General features: G+C 39.3%; 1 protein-coding gene across 6 annotated transcripts in view; it reads right to left on the bottom strand.

Moving 5' to 3' along the window:
• Positions 1–14457, bottom strand: part of LOC131026717 (uncharacterized) — a 109447-nt gene extending 94990 nt beyond the window's left edge. Inside the window, exons 1-3 of one of the 6 annotated variants that reach the window (XM_057956649.2) lie at positions 14240–14457; positions 13330–13480; positions 12635–13098 (exon numbers count right to left, since the gene is read on the bottom strand). In XM_057956649.2, the coding sequence (XP_057812632.2) occupies positions 12635–12870 (236 nt within the window). In that variant the 5' untranslated portion in view covers positions 12871–13098; positions 13330–13480; positions 14240–14457. Of the gene's footprint in view, positions 1–12634; positions 13099–13329; positions 13481–13797; positions 14053–14129; positions 14218–14239 lie in introns of those variants that run through there. The other 5 variants (XM_057956653.2, XM_057956650.2, XM_057956652.2 and 2 more) reach the window with 5 other exon arrangements.
• Positions 14458–17597: the final 3140 nt, after the last annotated feature.

Genomic DNA, 17597 nt, shown 5'->3' with positions numbered 1-17597 from the left:
TGTGTGTAGGTTGCAGGTACGCGGCTGAAATTGAAGATCTGGAATCCTTGTGCAGAGACGAACAGATCCCCCTTCGTTTCGCGGATTTTTCGGAGGACTGTAGCGCCGGGCGCCATCGTCCCGACAACTTTTGCTCAAATTTGCAGCACAGCGCCGTATCGACATTTTACTGCTAATTCCAGGTCCACAGCTTCATCCTATAACCCAAACTCAGTTTATAAGCGAATCTTTGTCACTTTCTATGCATTCCTAGCTCAATTCTCCTATGCACATTCTTTACAAAAGAGGGTAGCTTTGCTGTCTTAACCCTTGAAACTCATTTAGCATCCAATCTTGCATTGTGTGGGATTGGATCTTGTGAAGTTTCAACCCCTCTTTTGAATGTAAAGTTTCTCCCTTAAGTGAAAACCATCGAATCCTAGCGAACCTCCCTTCTCTCTCCTCGGAGTTGGAAGAGGGGAGTGCAACTAGGGTTCGATTGCGATTTTCCGCTTTACAGTTCCAAAAAGAGCAAGCTATCTATCGCTAAATCATTCGCCAATTCTCATTGAAGTTTCAAATTTGTTTAAGTCTTCTTCACTATACGTAAGTCCCCTTGGATTACCAACAAAACATCAAGCCAAACAAGCCTATATCCATCATAAAATTGCATGTATGCGGTTGGAACCTTGGAAACTTTATTTTGTGTTGGTGTGGTCATAAAACACCTGTCAACACAATGTAAATGAACATGCTTTTTCATTGAAGTTATAGTGGAATATCTTGTTTCTTCTACATTATCATATTGTTTCTTGTTGGATCCTTATGTTAGATGAAGTTCTTTGATTGTGATGTAGTAATGCATGGATGTTGATAATTCCTTAGTTCATACTATTTTTAGTTGAATGATTTTCAATTGCAATGCATAGTCAGCCTGAACATTAAAATGTGCTAAGTTCAATTGTGGACTAATTTATTCAAGTTGCACCGGTGTATTGGGTATTTGGGTGAATAATTCATGAGATGAAAACCTTTCGTTTCCCTCGGAAGATCGCATTAGTTTTGTGTAGCTATTGGTAGCATGGTGAAGCAAAGCTTGGTTGAAGGAATGTTTCCATCCAAGCATGATCCAATATTGTCATTGATCTTAGGAGTAGATTAGATCTCTTTTTTTTCCCTTTTCTCAAATCAAGTAAAATTCCATGTTCCAGCAACATTCACAAATCACATCACAATCACTGAGTCCATCCATGTATAAGGTCAAGACCTGACTACCGAAACCTTGGAGTCATCTTGTTTGATCACATTGTTTAGCATCCAAGAGGTCTTTGTTTGAGAGAGGATAAAATACTTAGTATTTTATTTTGTGTTTGAAAGTGTCATGAAAAACACATCAACAGTACCACCTTATTCTTCATCCTCTTCAATTTTTTGATTTGTAAAAGGGTTTAGCAAGGTAAAATCCTCGTTCCAATTTATTCGAAGCATTTCTAGCTCCAATTTTTTATTTTCTATAATCTTCCTATCTTCAAGTCCACTTAAATTATTCACAACCTCGAGGGCAGAACTTTTACTCTTCTTGCTTTGCTGATAATCTATTTCTCAAAGCATGTGCCTTTGCTTTGTTGAAGCCATTTGGAGTTTTGATAAAAGGAGTGGCCACGTGTGTATTATAATTCTTCCAAGATATCACCTTGTTATTCTCTTTCATGCTGTTTTCCTCACCATATGTACATCCACATTTTCTTTACCAAAGATAATCTCCCTGTTTACCCACCCTTGCGCTGAATTCTCTTTTCTTGGGCTTACACCTTCATCAAATTAAAGCATTAAAGCATTCTTGCATCATAAATTAATAAATATTTATCCAATATGGTGCACAATTTTCTCCCAAACCTTTTAACGAGTCTAGGCAGTATTTGTCCAGCTCTCACCAACCCACATCAATGAACAATTGATCAGCTTTCTCTTCATAGCGAATAGTTGCAGCCATAACCTTATGAGCATGCAAGTCGAGGTTCTTATTTTCTTTGATAATTTTCCAAATTTGTAGTATGCTGAATGGAAATCCAGATGCAGGGACACCTACTCTTTTGTCACCAACAAGTTTTTCCAGTGCAATGGAATTAAATAAACATTGTCTGAAAAAAACAACTCGCTCTTCATAACCTGATAAAGCTGTAACTTCAATATTGAAAAACTCACTAAGTGGTATCCTTCTATGGTTCGTTGGCTTTAGAACAGAATTCCAAATCTTCTGAATATCTCCTCGAAGAATGGGCTCCAGAACTTCTAAAGGTGTCTTTGTCTTTTTTCTGATGACAAAAGGTAATGTTGTTCTTCGCATCATAACTTGGAACATTTTTTTCAATAATGTTTGTTTACTGCTTGTTCACAGCCATCATGACACCACATACTTATCAACACAATATCTGAAACTGAATTGCAGAAATTGAACTCTGCTTGTCAACTATTGTATCATCTTTGATCATCTTTCTAGGCCCTCTGATCTCAAATAGATTGGTTTAGTTCCTTGGGGTGAACAAACATCATGCGCTGCCATAGCTGATTACAGTCTACCATGTGAACACTACAAGCTTTACAAAAATATTTTGTGCATTTCTCAAATGAAATGCCATTATGATGTATCTTGACATGCCTCTAAATATCCCTTAAAGAAAAATGATCTCCCAAATCCCAAATCGGCATGTATGGACGATTTTGGAGAAAGCAATTTATGCAGCATTCCACATTCCCCCATATAAGGACATTTTTCATGATGGCAAAACTGAAATAATTTTTTGCTAATAGTCCCATATCTTAAGATGAAACAATGAGAGTACTTACCTCTTTTAGAGTGAGATGCCTTTGCAGAATTCATTACAACACAATCTTCCTTATGGCTTGTAATCTCAGCATTTGAATCCATTAAGATATCCTCCTTAACATGGTAACTCTGCAAATTAATTTCCTCTTGCAACAGCACACCTTTTGACAGATCAGTGGATGCTTCATGGTTTGAGACATTTATCTCCATCTTGGCTTCTTCATGTTCAATAGGCAAGGCTTGCCCAATCCAAACTTCACAATTTTTCTTGCATTTCGACTGTTCTTCATTATTCTCTATTTCAAGTTCCACCTCTCCTACTTCCTCTTCTTTTCTCATTTGTCTTATGTAGTCATAAAATCTCCTTTCACTTGGATTTATCCAATCCAGAGAAAATACATAGCAATCTGATCAGTCAGCCCTAAATATTCTTCAAAGATTTTGATGGCTTCAAGTGTATATCTTTTCTGATCCCATCATTCTTGCGGGGCTGCTCCCCATATCCTCTTCTCCTTCGTTGATACATTTGAAGCTCAAAATAATCAGTAAAGGTCAGAACTTGAAGGATGGCAGCCCTTAAGTTCATATATTTGGCATGACATCTGACCACTTCCTCAGCAAGTTCTTCTGGTTGTCATAATGGTGTTAGACCCATTACTTTGTTTTTATGAAGCTGCAAAACTACTCACAAGCTGGCAGGAAAGTGGCTCTGATACCCCTATAAGAACCCCTGTCCTAACAGCCTTAATATCCCTGAATTTTCTGATTTTAGTGTATTGACATTTTGTCAAACACTTTGTATGCAAGCTGTCTTGTTCATTTTCTGAGTGTGTTTGTTTCCAAAACAGCAGACTAATAGTTCCAAACTATTAATGCATGAACTCGTAAAGGAAATGACGGGGCAATTTATCAAACACTTGTCATACAATATAACAGACAAATTCAGATTCCATGATATTATATCTGTTGTTACAAGTCAGAATGACTACTGTTACAAAATCAGAAGTTCTGAACTGAAATAACTTCACAAAGACAAAGCTAATCTAACTTAAATGTTTTCTATTCATGATCAGACAAATAAACAAGGCCTTTCTACATACCAAAAATGTGAAGCAATCACTTCCAAATCTGAACCAGCTACAATTCCAAATTTAAGTCCCAATGTGCATGCTCCAACTCCCTAGAGGCTGCCAATTGATGGTAAATGGCTGCAATGTCTCCTTAGATGGTAGCGATGCCTCCCTTAAGGGTTGCATCCTCCACTAAATGCACATAATCCACTATTACCTGCTGCAACGTCCTTTAAAGTGCCTCCACACAAATCACTTTCTTCCAAATGATTATTCAAACCTTCGAACAACCTCCAACAGTGCTGTGATGGGTTGTAGAGAGATGCTGTCTGCAACAGCCAGCAAACAAGATGAACTGGAATGGCAGGGGTTTACTGTAGCAATTGCAGCACTATAGCAATTGTGGGCACTGTAGCAGGGCATTGTAGCAAGTACAGACTACTATAGCATGCTTTCAAAATTCATAAAATTTTCAAACCCTTCACAAAAATTTCATCAAATCTTCATTACTGATAAAATAAGCACAAATGTGAATTCTGGAATGAATCCACCCAATAGGTTGAATGGGTTTTTGTCCACACAACCGTCTTACCCAAGGGTTTTCATCCTAGGACATGCTGAACCTGCAAACACAAGCTCGAAAGAAATATCAAAACTCCAGATGTCCAAATGACTTGCTCTCATCTCTTTTTAAAGGTTTTGCCGGATCATCTAGAAGGATCCGATTTAACCTCCTTAAAGCTTCTAGGAGAAACTAAATTAATTAATTTAATTGATGTCACTTAAATTAAAAATTGGGGGCATTACAGATTGAAGGCTTCATTCATACACATTTCAAAGCTCTCAGTCTCTCTCATTTGCAACATGTCAAAGAGCCATTGAGACAACTAGGATCTTTTGTAAGGCATATTGTATTTATGGGGAAATGGTGGCAGACAGTATGAAGAAAGTGGTCTTCCAAGATGACGAAATCTTGGAAGTCATTGTGGAGATTTTAGGCAGAGATTTCATCAAAGGGGCTTCCAAACATGAAATCAATTATTTAATTTTATCAAATTCTGGCGAGATATTTCATTTGGGAAAAAATAAGAGACTATCTTCTCTCCCCAATAACTAGATATAATGAGAGCCAATATTGGTTAATATAGTGATAAACATTCAAAAGAGGCTTGACCATAGTGATAAACATTCAAAAGAGGCTTGAACTTTGTTGGCATTGTGTTGTCATTGATGTCAACCGGATTAGAGTCACTGGTATACAAGTTAGTGTTGGGAAGAAGAGACCGGTACCCAGTACACAATTGATGTTGACCAGTGCATAGGCATTGGATATAGTTGGCATTTTGGAATGTCAACCAATGAGTAATGAGTTGGCAGTTTGTTGTTGCCAACCGGTAAGGAAGCAAGGTTAAGCTAACAGAGAAAGTGCAGGCAGCCGGTATGCAGTTTGATGACAATCAACTAGACTCCCACCGGATGAAGATGGCATCACAGGATGATCAGCAGGACTCCCACCGGATGAAGATGGTGTCACCGGATGAAGAGAAGACTGATAGAAAGTGTACTGCATCAAGTTAGCAAGGAAGACATATGGGAAGTCTACCGAGTCATATGTCTGGTTGAAGTTGTGTCTACTAAATTTCAGTATAGTCATATTAGCGTAATGCCAGAAGCAGAATGAGCAGGTGACAAGGATCCACTCCCACCAGGTGTTGGCAGGTTAAGTGCTTCAGTCCATCTACTCCCACCGGTAAGTGGTAATACTTAGTTTATCCCACTACATGCAGGAAATGCATCATGAGTCTCCAGTATGTGAAATCAGAGATGTGCACCAGATCAACAAGTGAAGGCATGATAAGCTACCGGGACAGAAAAGGAAGAGTGAGTTGTGATGAGCCTACCACTTTGGCAAACCGGTTGAGATGAGGTCCAGGCAAATGAAGGAAAAGGAAGGTTTGGCATTTGTAGACATGGACTCACTCTGAGATGCTAATGCCAATCGGAATGCAAATGCAGATTGATGCAATAACTGTTGGCATGATGTTATCATGCATGTTACCGGTATGAAGGCAGGAGTAGTGTCAACTGGTAAACAGGGCTACTGGTATGCAAGAAAGTGCAGAAGTGAAAGGCTCCCATCAGATGAAGATGAGCATGTTGTGGATTGACAAGGTTGGTGATCGGGCTGATGTGATCCCATCGACAGAACAGGAGACTACATGGTTCAAAGGTTGACCGTTTATTGCATGATCGGTAGGGCAAGAGGACCAGCTATATAAAGTATACACCAGTTGTGTGTTGTGGTCGATGACTGAGCTTGAACCGACACAATGAAGTGGGTTGGATGCCGACAAAGAAGACACGTAGCTTCCAGGTGACAAAGTAAAAAACCTAACATGCAGAGGTTGCTGAACAAGGTAGTTGGTGATTGGGTCGACAGTTAATGCAGACTACAAAAATCACAGGTTGAGTGCAGGAGGATGCGGCTCGAGGCAAACCGAAAGGTGAAGATCTATGGTGTGCTAATCGATGGAGGTTGTGCGGATGCAGGTCGGATTAGGTGAAGGCAACCGCGAGATCATTTATGGTGATTGACCAAGTCAAGGCCGACAAACAGGTTGCAGACTGCTAAGTATAGTAAACATGCACAAGAAGGATCGAAAGATGGCATGTTATCTGAATTGTTGCAAGTTGTCAATCCCCAAGCAAATAAGATATGATTTGATACGGTTCACAATCGGTGAGAGAAAACCCTAGCGTGCCAAGTTTGAAGTTATGATTTGGCAGGAAAGTACAAGGATAAATGTGCAGATCAAAGATCATAGTTGATTGATGTTGTCAGATGTTGTGGCACCGGATATTGAAGATCAGAGTGTGAGAGTGCAGCAGAGAGTTAATCAGTCATAGAGTTCATCGAAAAGCATTGAAGTGACTGAGTGCTTGAGAGAACCGGAAGAAGGGTTTAACCGATAAGAGGAGCTTAACTGGTAAGAGACAGAGTCACCGTGAGCTGTCACAGAGTTATCAAAGAAGTGTACCGATAGTGTTTGAACCAGTAAGAAGCAACAGAGGGTAAAGCAGCTACAGAGCATAATTGTCTGTTATACTGACAGAGACTATATCGATTAGGGACAGAGTTTAGAGGCAGAGTGAGAGAAAGAGGTTCACCAGTAAAGCAAAAACAGTGAATCAGACTATGGTGGATCTAACTGGTAAGGCAAAGCAGTGATGAGAAGCAAAGAGGCAGAGAAGAGTTGTATCGGCAAGGTGAAGTGTATACAGAGGTTACAGAATTCATTTGTAACCTCCAAAGAGATAACATGCTCCATATGAACATATCAAATAAATATATCATGCCAAAACTCTAAACTAGTATCAAGAGTGCATCATGACATAATATCAACCATCCTATCAAACAAGAATAACATGTCAAATGAAAGCATAAACCACACCTCAACTAAGGACTCCTTGATACCTCAAGATGTCAACATTCTCAAATATCATGAATATCACCATCTCCTACAAGTGTACCCGCAAATGTGAAAGAAACTTCTGCAGCAACATGATCTAAGGCATCCTCCAAACATCTGCACACTAATAATTTCATCCACCAACCAATGGTGAATACATATCACTACTACAAGCTCCCACTGAATCGTGATACCGAGCTCTCCATAGCTTCGTGATAAGCATCTCCTAAATAAAGATCATCAAAGTCTATACACATACAACTGAAAGTGTCAATAATTATCAAGTAAACCATGAACTCCAAACCAAGAAGATGCAAAACCACCAACAAACAATCGGGAACCAGGTTATAACTATTGTATTGTTTGTAATCATTGTGGTCACTGAGTTGGTGCTTGGTGCAGGGTTTGGTGCTCCTTGGGTTGGTTCTCCTTGGGTTGTGTTGTGACGTATTCACACATCGCCCCATTGCAAATGGGGACCCCTACTTTTTGCTTTCTGGGGTTTGTTTTTCTAGGTCTTTTAGGTTTTTGTCTATTAGCCTTTGCATGCTAAGTGTTGCCAGAGGGATCACTAAGATAGCAGGCTCTGTTTTAGCTAAAGGTGAGACAGTGGATGCTCCGGGTTAGGGTCATCTTTGAAAGTCTTCCTTAGGACAAAGTTTTGCTCTTGTTGCTAATTATGTCTTGTTTGAGTTTGAGGAGGTCAATGAAGCTTGGTGAGTGAATATCCTCTTTGAAGGTCTAAATTAAGTCAAATTGGTGAGTGATGAAGTCCGGAATGTCATCTTGATCTTCAAATGTCCTGAAATTTGGCTGTCTGGAATGTCATTCTGATCCTGAAATTTGACTAAGTCTAGAAAATTGAAGAATCCTCCAAAAACTAGATTTTGCATTATAACTCCTGGAGGTCTGAAACCACTCTCAAACATCCTGACAGTATATATGGAATATAACTTAAAGTATAAGAATCCTGACGAAGAGACCAAAATGTCAAATTTCGCTCCTGACCCTTCCGAAGGGTCCAAAGGGTCCAAAGGGAATTTCAATTTCACTCCTGACCCTTCCAAAGGGTCCAAAGCGAATTCCTCTATAGGACATTCTACTTTGATCCAAACTTAGAACTAACTCATTCCCAGGCATTATTAAGGGCAAAACACTTATTTGGAGTGAAGAAATATGAAAATGAAGTCAAGATTTGAGCATAAGGAGGAATTTCGCTCCTGACCCTTCCAAAGGGTCCAGAGCGAAATTCATATGAGACCCTTTTTTCTTCACAAAACCTTGAAGTGAATGTTAACTTGGACTGGAGGATGATCAGAAGGGGCCTAATAAGTTATATCCAAGCCAAAGAAGGGAGGAAAAAGGTGAAAATGAGCCTAAAATGAGAATTTCGCTCCTGACCCTTCCAAAGGGTCCAGAGCGAAATTCACTTTTCCTCTATTTTGCTCTTTGATATGGCCAAGTTTTGGATTTTTGAGGCATGGTTGAGGAGGCTTTGATGCATATTTGCCTTTGAGAAGAGGTTTGAGGCGATGAAGTGGTAGAAATCAACCCAAAAGGAGAATTCCTCTCCTGACCCTTCCAAAGGGTCCAAAGCGAAATTCCCTATAGGTCCTGTCCTTGGCCTAGGTCCAGAACGAAATCCTAAATAGGTCCTGTCCCTAGTCATAGTTTTGAGCGAATTCTCCTTTCAAGTCATTTTGAGGGTCAAACAAGTGTTGCATACATGGAGAAGGATCCAAAGATGAGAGTCCAAGTATAGAGAGTGAAAAGGATGGACCTTGGTGAAAGAAAACAAGTAAGTCAAGAATTTCGCTCCTGACCCTTCCAAAGGGTCCAGAGCGAAATTCTCAATTTCGCCTAATTTGCTCATGATGAAGGTCAAGTTGTGGATTCCTAGGCTTTGGTGAAGAGAAGGATAGCGTATTCTTGCCTTGGAAGGCATTTTGGAGTAGAGACATGATAGAATTTGTCCTAAAATGCAAATTTCGCTCCTAACCCTTCCAAAGGGTCTAGAGCAAAATCCTTAAAAAACTCCATTTTGCTCCAATTTTTCATCAAACTTGGTGTTGGTTGAGATTGAGGGCATCCATAGACATGTATCTGAGCAAGTATGGTCACAAAGTGAGAATAATTTGAGCCAAGAATGCAAATTTCGCTCCTGACCCTTCCAAAGGGTCTAGAGCGAAATTCCTTATAGGTCCTGTCCTTCGCCAAGGTCCAAAGCGAAATCCTCTTTTTTGGTCTTTTTGGAGGTCAAATCAATGTTGTCTTCCGGAGAAAGTGATTCAAAGGTCAAGAGAAGTTCAAGGCAAGGAGATGATGAAATTTGAGCTAAAATGCAAATTTCACTCCTGACCCTTCCAAAGGGTCCAAAGCGAAATTTTTTTAGGGCCTATCCTTGGAGAGGCTATTGAGCAAAATTCCATTTTGATGTCTTCTCATTAACGATTTAAGGTGGAAAATGCTATGTTGAAATGAATATGTCATATGTGATTAATCATCCTTTGGTTTATTTTGCAAATAAAAGAAGATCAAGCCTGGACAAGGACGACCTATTCCAGTCCATCCTCATCAAGGACATTCCAAAAGCACAAAGATGGACTCAAGGTGTTTTGAAATGTTGGAAAACTACAAGTGTTCAAGAAGTTGCCAAAACCTTCACCTCGCCACACTAAGGAACAACATGATGACAAAGAAAGGCTTTGCCACCACTTCAGAGCGAGATATGCTACTGGAGAAGGAAGACTTAACAATAAGGAAGCCTCATCAAGCAAAGGAAGTACATCATTCATCACGTCAGAGACAGAAAAGGATCAACCAAGTCACAAGTGTTAGACAAGGTGGCATCCCAGTCATCATTCCTCTGGTCGGATTAGTCCACCTCAGCATGACCAGATTCAATCTACCCAATTTATCGGAGGCGGCACAAACTTTGGTGTACCTACCCCTGCTTCCTATTGGTCCTCACTCCGAGAATGTAATTTTCTAATTGGCTAAGGAAGTTTGTTGTAACAAACCCTAATTAGGGTTTCTATCTTGTATCCTAGCCATTGGTTCTAGGTCAATCAGAGCCATCAATCTGTAAAGAGCTCTCTATATAAAACCCTGGCTCCTCATTTGTAAAGGTTAATAGTTAATAGTCAGAGAATAGGAAATAGTTAGAGAGAATAGTCAGTAGTCAACTGGAATCATTCAGCTTAAGCTTAACTTCAATTATCACTTCTTCATTGATATGCATCAACCTGACGGTATCTATGCTTGTAGCGGTGATCTGAACATCATAAAGCCATCCTTAGAAGATCGCACTAACCTTATGGAGATGATCCTAGCATGTCAAAACAAGACTTAGTTAAAGTTTCATCAAAAGTCATCCATTTCTCCTACATTCTTGGTGTTAGAATTAGATCCTTCTCCAACCCTTATCCTTTTCCCTTTTTTAAAAATCAAGGATCAGTAAAGACCCATGTTCCAGTGATATCCAAAGCAAATCAGATGCTCAGGTCATCGAATGTAAGTCCCCTTGTGATTCCAACAAAATCACATCATACCGCAAGAGCTTATCCACACGTAGAGACCCTACATATCAGAACCTTGGAGTTACTCCGATTGATCCTTCGGCGAGATCTTCAGCATTTCTCACCAAGGTTGTGGCCAAAGATGAGAAAGCAATAGAATTGCTAGCAAGCAAACTGCCCTAGTCAAAAGAGAAGATGGAGTCGGCCAAAGATATGAGAAAAATATACAAATGTTCTAGATATTAACTTAACGTGGCCAAAGATGAGAATGCAATAGAATTGCTTGCAAGTAAACTGCCCTAGTCAAAAGAGAAGACGGAGCCTACATACCCAGCTACAATGAATGCTTCTAGCTACAAAAATATATCCAAAATGTAATCAACCCCCCCCAAAAATCTATTGCTCCGGTATATCATACCCATACCCAATTTTACATGATCATGACATGACACTCTAGCCTTGTTGTGCCTATAGAATGCTTGTGTTTTAGTTTTTAGATACACAAGCACGACATGACACTTGCACTCTAGAACATCTCTTGAGGTAACAATGGAATTTATAAATTAGCCCAAAGTCCTTTTTTAAAAAGTAGGTAAATTCGCCAATGAGCAAAACACTTCAAATATAAATTCAATTATTGACTTTGTACAAAGTAGCTTTTAATTGAAAATTTAAAAACTATTGGCATCTAGTTATTACTTATGCACTATGCAATATGTATTGTATAATGCAATGGATGCAATGGAACCAATGATATGGACAAATGACAAAAAAACTCTCAATTATATTTGCTCCATATATCAATATGCTATTTAAATGTCTTTAAATTAAAAAATTAAAAATGCAACAAGATTTTCTACTTTTTCTGGCATTATTTTACTTTCTTAAAATCTGATTTTCTCCCCATTTCTCAATTACAAAATATTATACTCTTGGTTTCCTGATATTTTCCGCCAAAAATATTTTTGCTGATATGCATCATTTTAAAAACTGATTTTTCCCCCATTTCTCAATTAAAAAACATTATACTTTTTATTTCCTCATATTTTCCTCAGAAGATTTTTGCTGATATGATTATACTATCATTCGTACAGTTAAGAATGATCCACTGTAATCTGGTCTGCCATACAGAGCTTACTCTACTTATTCATATGACCTTCAGACTAATACTTTTCTCCTCAATAATTGCATAGCCAGGAATGTCTCCTAGGGCCAGACAAACCAAGTCAAACTTTACAAAGCCTGAGCATGTAGCCAGCAATGTGTTAAGAGTCAGAGACCATTAGAGATACCCTCTGGACTGACTCTAGGACAACCATACATATTTGGCAATTGATACAATCAAGGTTATTGAGTTGCTTTTCCACCCCTAACTTTCAGAGCCGTACTGTTGGGTGACAACATCCATCTCCAAGGCATTCACAAATGATAATATGATTTATCATAGCTCGTTTGTACTGTATATGAAAAGTTATGTGTGTTTCTATGCTCGAAGCTCTGTAGTCTCCAAAAATATGCTGAATTAGAAATGTTGTATACGGAGATTGTCTTAGCTGTTAGAGCCGAGGCAGCCAAAGTCCACAATGATGTGGCCAGGCTGGACTTTTTCCTATCCCTAGGCCTGCTTCTTTTGTGCTACAAAGTGTTATAACTTTCATATGATTTATTTATGTGGTATTCATAGTTTAAAAAACAGTACTAGCCAAATTCTATTACTTTCTCCTGGCAGGAAAGAAAGAAAATGAAGTAGAAAGTGAAAGAGTTGCTTACCCTATAACCCATGTCATTAGAAACGTAAGGGACATACCCTCTGTAGATTTCTCCTTGTAATTTGTGATAATCTGAGGCACCTCTGCAATTCCCCAGCTTAGAACACTGATCAAACCAAGTGAAAAAGAAATCACATCTCGTGAACTGCACACACAGTCCTTCAAGTACACTTGTGCCCATCTCAGGCACTTCTTGCCAGCAGGACAAACAGGCATTGGGCTTTTCAAAATCCCCATATCCAATTTGGCAAACCTTGATAATATATTGCATCCAATACCTAAACCCTAATCAGCCTCAAATCCTGTCCGAAAAAGTCACACCCAGAAGCTTAAGTACCTGCTGCAGAATGCACATTCAAACTCCAAGAGATCTGAAAATTTCTATTAGGTACTATGACCTTATACACTATCAAAAACACATGCCGTTGCTGATACACCATCAAAATCCTAAATCCCAAAACCCTCCTGCACAGTAATATCAGCTGTTAGTTGGCAGAATCCTCCTACAGATTCAGGAAAAAAAACTTTTAAAAATTAAAATTCCTAAAATCAATTGAAAGTCATTGGGAAATTCGAATTCAATTGATAATCACAAAACCTAATAACACAACGATCGGACATTTGGAAAAAAAAAAGGAAAATATCATTTCTTATAAGAAACCATAAAAGGACTATAACTCTTGAGAGTTTCAATACCACTAGCTTTCCGGTAAAAAATGGAAAAATCTCAGGTCCCAAGCGGAGAATTCAATCTCTGTTTATGGTATTATAATTTGACTACCACCATGATTGTTAAGTAATAGCTGCTGTTACTGATAGACCCTCCAAAACCCTAAACCCTTAGCTCCTACAAGACAATAATACAACCTATTAGATGTGTGAATCCCCCGAAAAAGCCATAAAAGTTAGAAACTCTAGATTTATTTAAAAATCGCAGAAAAACTCCATTGGAACAATAATTACACATAAAGCATAAAAAGGGTAATTCAAATAGATGGCTAATTCAACAAAAATCTAAAGAACTTTAGACTCAATTGATGATATGTTATGAAATGCACTTGACAATTATGAATTAATCTCAGAGAGCCCTGGATAAATAAATAAATAAAAATATAGGATATTAAAATTGAAGAAAACATCAAATGTTGATATGGAGCAAAATACCAAAATCTTAACCATAGCCTCAACTTTGGCGGAAGTGCTTCCATTACCTCTTTACCTTCTTGGGATACATTAAATTAAATGCAGAAATTTTCAGTTGGGTGACATAAATGTCATACAAGGATCAATAAAATTTCATGGCTAAAGTTCGATCCAGTTGTAATGAGATCCTTGGAAAACAAAAAATAAATAATAATAACAAAGAAATGAAAAATCTTGTGAGGGAGGAAATATGCTTTAAAACTCAGAAAAAACTTATTACATAAAGAAGTATACAACACAATGTGATACTTATAGACCATGGGAGCAGAGAAACACAGTTCACTGAAACCCACCTCAAAAAATAAAGAAAATAAATAAATAACAATGATTTCCATGCCGTTAGCCTTTCCTTCATGAACAGTGAAAATTAAGAAATAAAAAGGTAACAAGATTATAATGATACCTGATCACCAAGATCTCGGTGATATTTTTAAATCAAACTGTCGTCAAATCTATATTTGAGATGGTGTGTCATAAGCATAGAAGTTAGTTACTACCAGGAATTTGTAAACAGATTGTTCACTGCTTCTCTCTACAGGATCAGTTCTGATAACCGCATCAAACGGTTAGAATAACAGGTGCGTCACCCTAACTATGCCATCTGTCATCACAGACCATATTTTTTTATTTTCAAATGAATATTCTAAGATGTCAATATTTCAAATTTCTAGTTTCATTAGGTATGAGATGCTTTATGGGGATTTAACTTTCAGTTTTGAGTCAAATTTTATCATTATTTTATGTACACATGAAAGTAAGGCAATACTATTGATCTATTTAATAAGTTGTTTTGCAATTTGCAACAATTAAATGTGATCAGATATCAAATTTTATCATTATTTTTTTTAATAAATTGTTTCGTATTCAAATATGGTTTCAAATTGACATTTTAATTATTTTTGCGTTCCGAAGTTGGGTATTGGTGGTGAGGCCTCGCAGGTGGCTCCTGTCATGGACTTCCGAGCTATGATAGGATCAAAATCCCCACTTCAGAGTATGAAGGCATTTACCAATAATCTTTTCTCATCAAAATCGGGGTCTGCGAGTGCTGGTAGTTCTCGCCTTATGAAGATTAATGGTTGTCTGGAGAGATGCGGTGAAAGGCCGAAGCTGGTCATTCCTCCTGAGATGATAGCTGAAGATGTTGAGTACTTTTCAAAACACTCGCTATATTGCAAATTTTTGGGAATGAGGGTCTCCTTGCAGTTCTTGGAAAACTGAGCGCAGAGGACTTGGGCACCGGATGGGGAAATGGAGATTATGTTGTTGGCAAACAACTATTTCATGGTTACTTTCAACTGCATGGAGGATCGCAATAGGGTTTTTGAAGGAGGCTCGTATTTTACAACCAGGTGGGATTGTTCATCAAACCTTAGCATGCGGGGTTTAACCCTTCGGAGGAGCTCCCAAATAGGGTTCCTGTTTGGGTTCGTTTACCACGCTTTCCAGTGGAGTGTTGTCAGGAGGATGTGTTACAGATGTTAGCCGCACTACTTGGGAAGCCAGTGGGATCTTCATCGCAAACCCTAGGGAGAAAGGTAATGACCTTTGCGCGCATCTGTGTTGAAATTGATCTTAGCAAACCTTTGTCAGATGTTATAGATATGTGTGTGGGTTCTTACTCATGGGTTCAGCAGTTAGACTATGAGACTTTACCCTTTTGTTGTCGTTTATGTCATGAGTATGGTCATTTACAGCATAAGTGCCCTAGATATAAACTAGTGGTGCGCCAACCTCAACAACTGGCCCAGAGTCAAGATAGGGCTAATAAAGAAAAAGTTGCTATGTCGACCGAGGTTGTGGGTGCTGATGGTTTTGTTTCAGTTAAGACAAGGAACAGAAATTGTGGCCAGAAGAGGTCCCTTCAGGAGAGACAAGAGGAGGATACCTTTAACAGATTTGAAGCATTGGACAACCTCAATCAACAGGAAGTGAATCTGGGGTTAACCTCTTTGGACCAAGGTGCTTCAGGAGGGATCCGGAAAGAGTTATGGAGGATTTTACCTAGGCCTTACTAGTGATTGGAAGCCAACAAATGGAGATGGAGTAGACAGTAGGGGCCGAGGTGGGACTTACTCCTATTTCAGAGGTGAATTTGGTTGGGGGGGAGGGTTCCCCAATAGCTCTGAAATTGGAACCGGCTGGAGCTAAAACTAATAAGTATTATGTTCACCTGGGTCTTTATCAGAAAGATATTAAGAAAAGCGCTTCGGAGAAAAACTCAAAGGTCGGTAGAAAAAAGGATTTGGATAAAATCAAATTGATGGGAGAGAATTTGGTTGAGTCAGGGTCTGTAAAGACTTTGGATTCTCACTTTTCCAATCCTCCTAAATGATTGTGCTTTCTTGGAATGTGAGGGGCTTGAACAACGGCCCTAGACAAAAAGTTGTTCGGGAATTGATTAGGAATCATTCACTTGATGTCCTATTCTTGCAAGAAACTAAACTCTCGGTGGAGAGTATGATGGGGTTGGTACCAAAGCTCTGGAGGCGAGGCGAGTGTCAGTGTATTGGGGTAGCTAGTTCCTCTGGAGGGGCGGCATGTCTTTGGAATCCTTCAAAGATTCGCCCTCTTTGGTGGGTGGCTTCCATATCTTTGTTATCTGGGGTTGCCTCTAGTCTTGAGACTGGAGATGTTATCTTGTTTACTAATATCTATGCCCCCACCGATTTTTAGGGCAAGCAAAGCTTATGGTCTCATATTTCTTGTATGCAAAGGTTGGTCCCTTTTCATCCTTGGATTATGGTGGGAGACTTCAATGCTATCACTGAGTTGAGTGAGAAGAAGGGGGGTGTCACGCGGTTGGATCCTTCTTCTTTTCTCTTTTGGGATAGTATATCTTTGTTGCATCAAGTTGACATTAAGCCTGGCAATGGTTTGTTCACTTGAAACAATAGGAGAGTGGGGGAGTATTGGATTGCTGAGAGGCTGGATAGATTTCTGGTTTCCAGTTCTTGGGTTGGTGGGGGGTGGTCCACAAGTTCTGAGATTATTGACTGGAGAGGGTCTGACCACTAGCCTATCAAGCTGGTCTCTTCTTCTGCCTGGGTTGCTCGCTCTCCTTCCTTCAAATTCCTACTTTTACAGGATCCCGCTCTACACGCTCTTGTTGAGCAGTGGTGGAGGAAAGGGAGGTCGGCCTTTGGCACTGTTATGTAAACTTTTGCCAAGTAGCTGCAGTTTCTTAAGTTTCAACTTAAATAGTGGAATAGGCAGGGTTTCGGGAACATTTTTCACGCTAGGAAAGCTGCCCAGACAGTGTTAAATGGCATCACCAGTGAAATCAGAGAGTAGGGTTTGTCTAAAGCCTTACTTAGGGAGGAGGACAGGGCTCTCAAGGTCTTAGAGGAATGGGAACTCAGGGAAGAAATTTACTAGAAACAGAGAGCTTGTAATGATTGGCTTCAAGCGGGCGATAAGAACACTGCTTTCTTTTTCAATTTTGTGAAAGCGAGACGCCATGGAAACTCCATTTCTACTCTGGTCAATGATAGAGGTAAGATGTTATTATCCTTGCGAGAGATTTCTAGGGAGGCTCTTTAATATTCCCGATCCCTCTTCAATGAGGATTCTCAGGGGGAAATGGTGGAGGAGAACCAGGTTCTTGCTTGCATTCCTCCTCTCATTACTAGGGAGATGAATGAGCAGCTTATGGGTCCCATTTTGTTGGAAGAACTCAAGAGGATTTTTTTTCACATGAGGAAAGGAAAAACTCCTGAACCAAATGGGTTCCCAATTGAATTCTTCCAAGAGTTCTGGGA

Source organism: Cryptomeria japonica, chromosome 10 (genome assembly GCF_030272615.1).
Source record: "Cryptomeria japonica chromosome 10, Sugi_1.0, whole genome shotgun sequence".
Lineage (NCBI taxonomy): Eukaryota > Viridiplantae > Streptophyta > Pinopsida > Cupressales > Cupressaceae > Cryptomeria > Cryptomeria japonica.
The sequence above is the reverse complement of the archived record's forward strand: the minus strand, read 5'-3'. Positions and strand labels throughout refer to the sequence as shown.